General features: G+C 50.2%; 4 protein-coding genes across 4 annotated transcripts; 2 read left to right on the top strand and 2 right to left on the bottom strand.

Moving 5' to 3' along the window:
* Positions 1-971: 971 nt before the first annotated feature.
* Z518_02481 (uncharacterized protein) lies at positions 972-2,467 on the top strand (the record flags this gene model as incomplete). The annotated part of the gene is made up of 3 exons (XM_013419509.1): positions 972-1,134; positions 1,189-1,492; positions 1,543-2,467. 3 exons carry the CDS (start codon positions 972-974, stop codon positions 2,465-2,467), a joined length of 1,392 nt encoding a protein of 463 aa, XP_013274963.1.
* A 1,525-nt stretch (positions 2,468-3,992) lies between these two features.
* On the bottom strand, positions 3,993-7,586 carry Z518_02480 (uncharacterized protein; the record flags this gene model as incomplete). The annotated part of the gene is made up of 1 exon (XM_013419508.1): positions 3,993-7,586. One exon carries the CDS (start codon positions 7,584-7,586, stop codon positions 3,993-3,995), a length of 3,594 nt encoding a protein of 1,197 aa, XP_013274962.1.
* Positions 7,587-8,296: 710 nt separating this feature from the next.
* On the top strand, positions 8,297-9,332 carry Z518_02479 (uncharacterized protein; the record flags this gene model as incomplete). Its single annotated transcript, XM_013419507.1, has 2 exons — positions 8,297-8,543; positions 8,620-9,332. The coding sequence occupies 2 exons, from the start codon at positions 8,297-8,299 to the stop codon at positions 9,330-9,332; spliced, it is 960 nt and encodes a 319-aa protein (XP_013274961.1).
* A 712-nt stretch (positions 9,333-10,044) lies between these two features.
* Positions 10,045-11,301, bottom strand: Z518_02478 (uncharacterized protein; the record flags this gene model as incomplete). The annotated part of the gene is made up of 3 exons (XM_013419506.1): positions 10,045-10,281; positions 10,344-11,085; positions 11,144-11,301. 3 exons carry the CDS (start codon positions 11,299-11,301, stop codon positions 10,045-10,047), a joined length of 1,137 nt encoding a protein of 378 aa, XP_013274960.1.
* Positions 11,302-12,097: the final 796 nt, after the last annotated feature.

Here is a 12,097-nt window from a genome sequence, read left to right as displayed (position 1 = left end):
GACCGGAATTGATCCTGCTTCTCATAACGTGTATGTGAATGGTGTCGACGTATCACTTAGTCGCACATCGTTTGTCGCCATGTCCCAACTGCTTCAAGTACACTCAGCCGTCCAACGATGTTAGCTTTCAACGATTGGATACGATCTACAATCACAAAAGCTTGGAAACCGTGTGCTGGAGCATCTGTTTTTGCTTGAGAAATGACGTAAGTTGCGTCGATACTGGCAGCCCTGGCGATCGGCTTTGCAGTCCCCCACGTCCAAAGGCCTCGAGTGAACTTGGGGTGTTTGTTGCATCTTCACACGGCCGGGGGAAGTCAGTTCTACGTTGAATTCGAGACTGTTCTCCTTAGTCGTCTCGATCAAAGAGGTGTCAAGATATTTGACATCAGAATCCGAGAACAACGCCATACTCCAGCGCTCTTGCCAAAAAGATTGATTGATTATTTCTTACGCCCGTGCCTTGCAAAAAGAGTGAAAGGGGCAAGACACAAAAAGGACGTAGGTTAGGCCCGCAACTTGTCACGTGACCTGGGTCTCAGCATGTGACTTCCGAACCGCAACCGACTTTTGCGATCGCTTGCCCCCTAAATCACCGCTGCCGGGGCTGAATCGCAAAACGGTGGCGGCTAAGTGCCAGCGACATAATGGTGCCAGGTGCTTCCAGCTTCGTCTCAATATCTCACATTCCAACTCTTCATCACGGCGATGAGCATCTTCTAGGCTTTGGCCGCAGCCTTACCGACCCACCCTCTCTCTACCGCTGACTAACGGAATATCATCAAGGCTCCTCGCCACAACTGGCTATCGATTCTTCTGAAAATCTACGACCGCAATCGCTATTTACCTCCCGTTTGACCACGCAGGCTAAGACCTTCGTTGATGAAACGCCATCGTCAGACCCAACGCCTGACTCACTTCCTTTTGACGACAATGGATTTTTCTTGCAGGTCGCACTTGAGAATGGCAAAATGCTCGAGGTCGCCGCTAACGATGTCATGAAGCAAAAACTCCCAATAGTTGAAAAGAAGCAGAAACTCGCCGAGCTCCGTTATAAGGCAGCTCGGTTGAGGCGGCGGACGCTCCATATCACGTTGAAATCATTCCTCGAAGTCGAGCAATCCTCACTTGAAGGTAGGACCGATGCATTACCAAGTTGGCGGCGTACCAGTACATAACAGTTACAAGTGCTTCGTCACCTTCTCGATCAAGGTGCTGGGGCCGCGTTTACATCTCTGTCCGACCTTCAAGGACTGAGCTTAGCCCTCCGGCTGGAACTTGAAAACAGAGGGAGACCTGCTGTGGTGCACGAACTTTTGCATCGTGGCATTAGTGCGCTGGATGTCGAAAGACTTTTGCCCACTGCGGCGAGGCATGGTCACGTTGCCGCACTGAAGAAGCTTCTGAACTTCCGCATGGATATTGGTTATCGACGCACACCGCCTCTGCACTTGTCGCTGCCGTCTCTGCAAATTTTGACCAGCCCACGATGGTAAGGGTTCTACTGGAGTGGGGGGCCGCTGAAGATGACTGGGAGTGGAGTCATCCGACCTGTGATGATATCCTCGTTGCTCGGAGGAGAGAATCGGGCGAAAGTCCCGACAAGGTTCGGCACTTATTCTCCTTTTTACAAGGAGTGACTTTGAACTCTCTTCCTATGAACCACAATCGCCAGACGTGGCGGAACGTGCCTATGGTGCTCGCCAACATGCTTGGACATGAACAGACGGCAATGTTGCTTGGGCAAAATGGCTTTGTTATGGATGAAATGTGTTTGTATTTCGCCACCTTGGAGGGCCAAACCAGGACCGTTACCCGTATCTTATCGTTCAACGCGAGGAGCACTGGGGTCCTCTCCAAAGCACTCTATTTTGCGGCTTGGGGAGGTCAAGATACCCTGGCGAGACTGCTCATGGATTACCCTGGAGCAGATATTGATGGTACGTTTCCTGTGAATGACACCAACCCAAACTCAAGAGCGCCGCGAGCCACACCACTTTACGTGGCAGCGGCTTACAACCAAGTTCACGTTGCGAAACTCCTTATTCGTCTGGGCGCGAATGTCGATATTCAGATTGAAGCTCGCATAGGATGTGAGTCCCCTTTCGAGATAGCCGCATGCCATGGATTTATTGAGATGCTCGAGCTTTTCGCAAGCTACCATCGCTCTTGTCATGTTAGCTCGTGCTTGATCGGATCGGGGCTGTCGAGGAATTTCAAAGTCTTGGAATTTCTTCTACAGAAATACCACCCCGACACCCAAACATTGGTAACCCTCTTCGAGGTGGCCAAGCAGCAAGAGAAGAGTGATCTTAACGCCAAGACAATGCTTGAAATTCTGAAAAACTGTGGCTATGGAGTCTATGAAGGTCGCGAGAAGAATGCCTCAAGATTACGGGAGCCTGACTCATTTCCTCAGAATGGAGAACACCAAAGGTCGATTGGAGAGACCAGCTGTGAAATATAAGGCTTCACATGCCCAACCGAAAGCCAATTCCTATCAGTGGAATATGGACAGCGGCATAGGAGGATCGGAAACAACATCAAAGGAAGTGCATCAAAGCCAGCGCTCTGAGATGTATCAAGACTTCCTACGTCGCTTCCTCCACAAATCTCGCTAACATATGAGACTAGCACCAGCACGACGCTCGTTGGGGGGGTTTGGAGACATCGGGATCGACTGAGCATTGTGCTTGGGGAGCGTATTCCGAAGAGGACACGAAACAAGGACAGGCAGTGCAGCTATATAGTATCTGGCTTCCTCCTTCACACCATATGCTTGAACAAATAGTGAAAAAAGAAGAGGTGGAGAATATCTCCAAGGAGAATCGATGTTGACGTTTCAAAATATAGTACGGTAGTTGGAAAGGGATGTGACCTGTTCTTGGATCATCTTCATGTCTGTTCCCGTTCTTCTACAGTCAGACATATTGTCCTGTATGGCTACAGAGAATTCTACGCTCTCATTTCTCTACCTCGATTCTTGGACACCGTCGTTACTCATCTCGTTCAAAGCAAAGTTTTCTTGTGCGTGGTGAATGAGTTCTGCCTACGCGTAAGGTTGACTTCAAGTCTTTACTATTGCGCCAGAATCTCTGGCTCGATCCTGGTCAACGGAGCTAGCAGTTCAAACGAAGTTTCATGGACACGAGTTCATCTCCCATGTGTGGACACGTACTCCCCTGGATCATCTCATCCAAAGTCGGCCTGATTCTTTCAGACTCATCCTGTCCGCCTGGAACTCCGATTCAGTCTCAATCACCCACAAAGATGCCCTCGACTACTACATGAACGATCTACCCTTAGCCAGACTTTTCCATTCCATTGTCAACAAAGCCTTCCAGCGCCACCATTCTCGACTCAATCCAATCATACTTGTTGTCGCTGGAATCGCGGACATGGCCTCTTTGGAAAATTTAGAGCCGAGTTGAGGATGAGAAGAACATCTGCCGCGAGACAAGGAATCACATTGTTTGATAAATGGAAAGAGCGTAGTGGCGGAAAGCGATTAGCTTGTCAACCAGGATGATCGACGGAATTCAATCATGGGACATACCTATGTGGACGGAACATTGTGTTTGATTTGAGTCTTGCAGTTGGTGGAATGGTAAGATAGAATAATACTGTGGCATTATAGGGACCTCCTTACCATCTACCTCAATTGAGAACCGCCCTGTGTCATCAACGGGCCTTGTCAGCATAGAGTCAGGGTAGGGAAGGTAGTTAAAGCCAGTATTTCAGGGGCTCAACCTGGTGAGAAACCTCCTGCCACCTGCTACTCAATGTTAAGAAGTAGTTTCATCGGTAGGACGGTAGGATTCGAGGGGTTTCTTTGACGTTGCACTCGTCTTCTCAGAAATTGAAATGTTGTGGAAAGCATGCGTTGTATATTTACTCTTGGGCATGTGGTGTGTTAGAGGAGAGACCATCACGCTGGAGTATAGTATATAATTCAGAGCTAGGAAGAAAAGGAGAAGCAATCATGTGGAAGGCTAGACAACCTCTCCAACCTCTACAGGCCGAAGAGGAACATAATTGCCCCTTTCCCTTCCCTCTGCCACTCTCCAAAGCCAACTCCTTCTCTTGCCCATGGCGCCATCAAAGATATCAGACACCGTGTCACCGACTTTGCTAACCCAGCTGGTCGGCTTCTTGCTGTACCCTCGAGTAGGTATGCTGACCTTTGGACTCTCCATCTCCAACGCTTCGACAGATAACCATTTCGGTCTCCCTGCCCATCTGAGTGCAAGGCTGGACAGCGTGACGCTAATACTACTGAACATCATTGCGGTTGCACTCATCAGAGGTGGCATGTGGTATCCAAAAGGCAAGAAGATACCCATGGCGAAAGGGAGACCGATGACATTGTATGCACATGCCCAGATCAGGTTCATCTTGATACGACGGAAAATGACACGACAGAGATGTAGGGCAGCCGGGATATTGAGTAGGTCGTCTGATCGCATGATGACGATATCGGCAGCTTCAACGGCGATGTCACTTCCTGAGACCAAAGCGACACCCACATTTGCAGTTGCGAGGGCTGGAGAGTCATTGATACCGTCTCCGACCATGGCGACCATTTCGCCTTGAGATTGCAGGTCGGCCACAATTGATTGCTTGTCACCCGGAGATACAGACGCTCGGATTGACTCCTTGGGGATGCCAACAAGCTGTGCAATGCTGAGAGCTGTGTTGTAAGTGTCACCAGTAACCAAAGATGTCCTAATGCCCATCTTATGTAATGCAGTGATCGCGGCCGGAGCCGTAGGTTTCAACGTGTCTGAGAGCCCGAGGGTTCCAGCATATTGGCCATTGATGGCGACATAGATAGTGGTAATCCCAGTCTTTGACTTCGTTCTCGTCACGGGTGACAAGGCAGAGTTGACTTCATCCTCCACATGAGACGGAATCTCGATATTTTTCCTGTGAAGGAAGGTCGCATTTCCGACATAAACTTGGTATCGGCTCTCGCCTCCGGGAGTATCGAGTTCAATAATGGCCGACACACCTTGGCCAACCGTCACTCCAAATGTTCCGACTTGGCCAGGGAGAGCTTCCTCAGGGTCCAGATTGAGCTTGTCCCTTGCCGCAGCGAGAATCGATTTAGCAATGGGATGTTCAGAGCCTGATTCAGCAAGGCCGATAAGGGTCCACCACAATTTCACCCGCCAATCGTTGGAGGCCCAAAGAGACTCGATCCGTGTATCGGCCACTTTAAGCTTGCCGAATGTAAGAGTTCCGGTCTTGTCGAGGACGATATGGGTGATTCGAGTTGCCGTCTCCAGTGCCGCACCTCCCTTGACCAGGATTCCGTGCTGAGAGGCAGTACCGGTTCCCACCATGACCGCGGTTGGAGTGGCCAAGCCCAAAGCACAAGGGCAGGCGAAAACAATGACAGAAATGCAAAGTTTCAGACAGACCATGAATTTTCCACCGCTTCGTTTGTCAGTGAAAATCTTGGGAGGATTGGGCATGGTATGGCTCAAGATCATCCACCCGACAAAGGTGACCAGGCCGAGCAAAACGATGATGGGTACGAAATAGCCGGCGACCAGATCGGCCATCCGTTGAATCGGGGCTCGACTAGTTTGCGCCTCTTGGACTAGATTCACAATCTGACTAAGTTGTGTATCTTTTCCAGCACGGGTAACCTTAAAGTCGACCTTGCCAGCGCCATTGACTGTTCCAGCCATGAGGGCGCTGCCTTTCTTTTTCAAGATAGGCATGGCTTCTCCCGTGACCATGCTTTCATCCACAAAGCTCTCACCACGCGTGACGACTCCATCGGCGGGAATTTTGTCGCCAGGCCGAAGAATGACGACATCTCCAACTTCGATCAGTTCGGTCGGGATGACTTTTTCAATGGCGGACGGGCCTGCAGGGCCCGAATGCCCTTCTTTCCTAGCATCACCCGTGGGAGTTTTCTCGAGGACGGGCGACGAGGGGGCCGACCAAGCATCGGCAAGCTTCTCTGCGTATAATGGATCTTCATAGATGGTGGCCATGCTGGGTGCGAGAGACATCAAGTTGGACAATGCCTTTGATGTTTGGCCTTTTGCTCGATTCTCCAGCCACCTGCCTAGGGTGATGAATGTGATCAACATTGTGCTGGTGTCGAAGACTGTTCCCGGTTTGTTATGAGGAGGAATTAAAACCGCTACAATGACTGCGAAACAGCTGAAGAAGAATGCCGCCGAAGTACCGAGCACTACCAAAACGTCCATTGTCGGGGATTTATGTTTCAGACTCTTGTATGCTGAGACGTAGAATCGCCTTCCGATGCCAAATTGAACAGGAACTGTCAAAGCGCAGCACACCACATCGGCCAAAAACAAGCCTGGTATGATTTCAAAGGCACCGAAATCGATCGAGGGGAAACACATGGGTATGATCATGCTGATTAAAAACACCGGAATGGCAAATGCCAGAGATGTCAGGAACGCTCGCCGCCATTCCTGGATTTCTTTGGTCTTGGCCAAGGACTCTAGTTGCGCGTTGTTGTCCTCGGAGTCCGCCACCAAAGCATTGAAGCCGGCTGCTTCGATAGTATCGACAATCAGTCGAAGACCCACGATTGTAGGGTCATACGTGACGGTGGCTCGAGATGTGGATAAAGTGATGACGGCATTTTTGACTCCGGGCTTTGATCTCAGTTGGTTCTCCAGGTCGATTGCAGTTTGGCCATCCGGAAGGCCATAGATTTTTAGTTGTTGCGAAGTAACAGAAATATTTGGCATCGTGGTTTCAGCCTGAGAGGACACGATCTTGGCGTCGAATCCGGAATCTTCAATGATTTCAACGATCTTTTCGGAGGGTAAAGCCACAGGATCATGAGCAATGACTGCCCGTTCTGCGAGCAAACTTATATTGAACCGCGCCAATCCGGGAACACTCTTAAAAGCACCTTCGACGGAGGAGGTGCAGGCTCCACAAGTCATCCCTTCAATTGCAACGGTGGTCATCCACGTAGCGTGCCCGGGATCGTCAGTGCCCGCGCGCGCAGACTTCGCAGTTTCTTGCAATTTCGAGTCCACAACTGTGGCCTCGAAACCTCGGTCTTCGATGATTTCAGCCAATGCATCGGCGGTGATAACAATTGCATCATGTTGAACGACCGCTCGTTCGGCGAGCAATGACACATTCATCCTCTTTACACCTGGCACATCCTTGAAGCCAGCTTCCACAGAGGATGTACAGGCCCCACATGTCATCCCTTGTATGGATATGGTTGTAGTGGTGATCTGAGGTCCCGAATCGGACGCTTCCTTGGAATTATTCTGTGTTGTGGAAAAAGGAGCAGGTCGGGGCATGTCGGTTGAGAGGACTTCGGCGTCGAACCCACGGTCTTCAATGATCTCCGCAATCTTTTCGGGAGACAATTTGGCCGGATCATGATGTACCACAGCTCTGCCCATCATCAAGCTGACTGACACAGCACCGGCGCCGTCCACACCCTTGAATCCGGACTCGACGGCCGAAGTGCAGGCGCCACAGGTCATTCCGTCCACTTTCAATGTCGTGGTCGCCATATGCGCTGGAGGCGATTGCTGTTGCGGCTCGGGGCCGCCATTGATGGCACTCATGCTTCTGACGGAGTGTTTGAGAGACGATGCAGTGGCAGCAGAGAGGGGGGTTATGATTTCATGTTCGGAGGAAGACGCGTTTCGGAATGGTAGAGGATACACTTTTCGGAAGAGTCGCAACGTGGTTGGGAAAAAAAAAAAAAAAAGCAGACAAGACCACAAACAGAGGAAAGAAAATCAAGGGAAAAAATGAGCGAACTGAAACCCCAGAGGGCAGAAGTGGCTTTGCCGGAACAGCAAAGTGTGAGACGTGAGATGTAGCGGCAGGTGAGACAGAGGGAAGAAGTTCGCTAGGTCATTGCTTAGATATCGATATTCCAATTCTGGCGGAACAAAAGGGGTCCACAGAGTCCAGAAATTGCGCCACTCAGCCAAATGCCACGCTACAGTCTTAGTCGCTCAGGAACCCAGTTTTGACATGCCAAATTCGACCCCAGAAATTGGCTGTCAGGCCACGATGTGTTACGACATGTTTACTCTTATGATCAATTACTACTGAATGTGCTCTGAATCGCACTACCGTGACACGTGACACGTAGCCTCCGGTTCTGCCAAGCGTGTAGCCGAGCAGCCTTAAGCAACACTGGCAGCCTCGCGAGGCCCAAGACCAATTGGGATAATTCCGCTTCTAAACGAAATTATACAGACAACATAACTCACCCTCTCTTGCAGATACAGCTGTGCAGTCACAATCCCCACAGCTCTCGATCATGGATCAATCTCAGATCAAGGCTTTGGCCGCCATTCAGCCCTTCGTCCACCTTGCAACCACCACTAAAACCACCTCTCCCCGCTTCGTTGTCGAACTCATCAAAGGCGCCATATCGGCACCAGGCACATATATCTTTACCGAACTCCTTCAGACACCCGCCTGTCAGAGTCTTCGGGGCACGGACTCACAGTCATGGTTGACGTTGTTGGAGATCTTTAGCTGGGCAACATATGAAGAATACAGAGGTACAAAGACCATCATCCTCGAATTGGCCCAAGCAACGACGGTCTGATTAACAATGTTTTGTTTCTCGTTATGTAGACATCCGTGGCCTTCCAGAGCTCGACGAACCTCAAACCTTCAAGCTGCGCCAACTGAGCCTCCTCACACTGGCCTCGCCGTTCGCCCGCAGTCGCACTAACACAACGAACGCCCTCACCTATCCATCACTATTGAAATCACTTGACCTACCCGATGCAGCAAGCCTCGAATCCCTCGTCACCCAATCCATCTACTCTGGCCTCCTCACCGCCCGTCTCTCCCCTACGTCCAACCCGCCCATCGTCAACATTACTTCCGTAGCGCCTCTCCGCGACTTGCGACCCCAATCCCTCCCCGCCCTCCTCCAGATCCTCCAGACATGGGAATCGAGATGTTCATCCATGGTCAACGACCTTGAAGCACAAATCTCCGCCGTCCGCGCCGCAGCGGCCCAGCGCACCGCCACACAGCGAAAGCGACAAGAGGTTGTAGACGCAGCGGTCCTGAATGACAAAGACATTCCGTCGAACGAGAACACAGACGCGGAGCGCAAGAACATGGGAAGAATGATGCGTGGCGCACAGCGATTACCAAGCAAGCGAGATCTCGACCAGCAAATGGAGGGCGAGCTAGACGACTTGAGCGATGAAGATGGACGGATGGACGTGGACGAAGGGCTTGGTGAGACCGCGCACAGTGGTGGTGGACGCGGTGGACACGGTGCTGGGAGTTCAAAAGGCGCAAAGAGGAATCGAGGACGCGGATCAAAGTAATTGAAATGAACTAGAGCACCATTGCTGCAAAATCGCTGAAACTCCTGGCCCAGCGTGCATTTACAAAGGCGTCATGGGGTTTCTTGATATCGGCAAGGCCCACAACTCACGGGCTACGCCATGTAATGAAAATATGGTTTGCGATGATTACGAGTGACGAAGTCCCTTTTCAGATTGTAACTTCTCTTTTTATGGGGCTACAATGGGAGAGAATGAGAAGATGGAAATAGGTTGCAAAAATATGTGAAGAAGCTCACAACTCGCTGATATTTGCGATTAATAGGGGAAGGTAGGTAGTGGTTGTACATACCAACTCAACCTCCCCCGGTCTTTCGAGTCAAGATATTGAACCGAAGACGGTGGGGAAAAAATCTAAAAGCATCATCCAAGCTCCCACTCAAAGCTGTACGGTTGCCATGTCCTTTCCGTATTGCTGTAGCCCGTTCATTCCCATCTTCATTAATTTTGGGGACAGGTCCGGCGCAAACTCCAACTCCAGCTCCAATACCTTTGAGTCGTTCAGAGGAGCAACTCATAAAAGATCATTAACACCTGCCGATCTCCCTTTTTGCAGTCCACTCCCGTTTCCTTCGCTCATCGGATGTAGATGTGGTAAATCAAAGGTATATCGGACCTTTGGGTGAACCGTAACGCCGGACATTCACCCATTCCATCCCATTTCATAACATCATTGCCGACCTGCCTTTGCACACTAGAACCTCGTTCCCGGCACAAAGATAAAAAGCACGCTCAGCGCGACAGCTGCTGCTGCAAACATGAGGAATGCCATGGTAGCTCTTGTCAAGAGTAGCCGCCGGACAAACGGTTCCCTCACCCGCGACCAATTCATCCAAGTATACTCGCTGAAACCGATGTATGCGGCAATGATGTCGAGCTTGTACTGGTATGAGACGAGGAAGTACGTTCCGATAGTGTACGGGAGGATGAGCTACAAATCATAAGTCAGCAATCATCCAAAAACTCGGGTAATAAGGAGGCAGATTTTCATACCCAACACCGAATTCGTCTTGACTCATCTCTCAAGATCATGTAATATCCGCCCCAAAATCCACCCATCAAACTCGCAAGTCCAACTATCAGTCGGATTAGAACACTCAGGGGAACCAAATTGCCGAGAGCTTTGGCCTGAAGAAACCCTGGAAACGCGTCTCTCTCCATGGCCTGAAAGACATAATCCTTTGCGTCGTCAAACACTTCTGGGTCATCACGTCCTTCTTCTTCAATCGCTCTGATAATTTTGTTTAGCATTGAATCGGGCAAAACAATTTCACGCTCTGAGCCCGGTAGAACAAATGTATAGAGGATCTTCTCCGCACTTGCTTTGATATCGGCCCTAGTGACACTATGACCGGGAGAGTTTGAATCCGTTCGCACTTCAGGGGTCAAAAGGCTGGTTTGGGGTGGTTCGGAAGGCGAGGGTCGATCTCCTGATGGTCGGCTGAGATTTCTTGAATGCGCTGATCCCATGCTGTGAGAGGGAGAATGATCTACACCGCCTTCTCTACTGCCAGGTTTGCGTGCTGGACCATTGTCCGATCTCAAGATGGCAGATACTCTTGATTCTTGCCCACTTTTTCTCGAGTCAAGTCCCTCGCCCAGATCGAATGACTCAGGAAGAGCAGAAGACCTTTTACTTGCAGCCTTTTCCATCTCGGGGGTGTCAACAAGCATGGACCGTCGCAGCTCTCGAACATAGTGTCGACATAGTGACATGTGCTGTGACACATCAAGCCTGCCCCAAAAAAAAAGGTCAGCACACGATTTTACGCCATTCTTAAATCCAAATATACCAGAAATCCAAGTAATCCACCGAACGCTGTTGATCACGCATGAAAATGTAAAATGAAAACAGGTCAACCGGTGCCAATGTCCTTCGTCCCAAAACTTCCATTAGTGTTGGCAATCGGTTGCGCTGTTCAGGCTCCTGATCCGGGTTTGCCTTCGCCATTTTCTTTGTTCTTTTGATCAGTTTCCCACGAAGTCGATGTTGACGAGAGCCTTAAAGGACAAGGTCTACCACTGGCATAAAACTGGAAGGATCTGAGGTATTCTCTTGACACACTTATATCCTGTCTGTCCCTCTTGTCTGGCCGTGACCGAGGTGTGCACCGAATTGAGAATTATCAGACGAGCTGATATCTGTCAAGCCCGAGGCAGGAGGTGAGGCGAGGGATGGGGTGAAAAGTGGGTGAAAACGATACACGACGAGCGGTGAATCTTGCTTCACTTTGCGACCACACGAGTGTTCGCTATAGCAAGTGTGATTGAGAGGAAGCCGCCAGCGAAAGAAGATTATGAATGGTGGATACAATTCGATGTGTCGTAATTGCGATGGAGAGGGAGGGAGCTTGATTCTTTGATTGACATTCAATTGAAGTGGCTGCGCCTTGGGCAACGCCAGCAAACGTGCTCATTGGTCCGCGCATTAGTCTCGCAATCTGCAGGCGGCCGGCCACTCAACATAAGAGTTCAGTGACAACGATGTGGTCAAAGTCCATACAAAGACCACATTGTCAAGGGTGTTCAAGGTTCCCATGATACACTTTCATCTCCCTATAGCCAATTCACGGCTCCGACGCACCGAGGGTATCATAGTATCACACAATTGCCGATAACACGGCAAGCAAGCCTGCCTTCAAAACGCCGTCCAAGATGCTCCAAAGTAGTCATTCATTTTCAACCTTCACTCCTAGTTGTTCACGTCTATCGTTATGTACCACCAACCACAGGATCTTAACCGATCA

This window comes from Rhinocladiella mackenziei (assembly GCF_000835555.1).
Source record: "Rhinocladiella mackenziei CBS 650.93 unplaced genomic scaffold supercont1.2, whole genome shotgun sequence".
In the NCBI taxonomy this organism is placed as follows: Eukaryota; Fungi; Ascomycota; class Eurotiomycetes; order Chaetothyriales; family Herpotrichiellaceae; genus Rhinocladiella; species Rhinocladiella mackenziei.
This window is presented reverse-complemented; position numbering and strand designations above follow the sequence as displayed.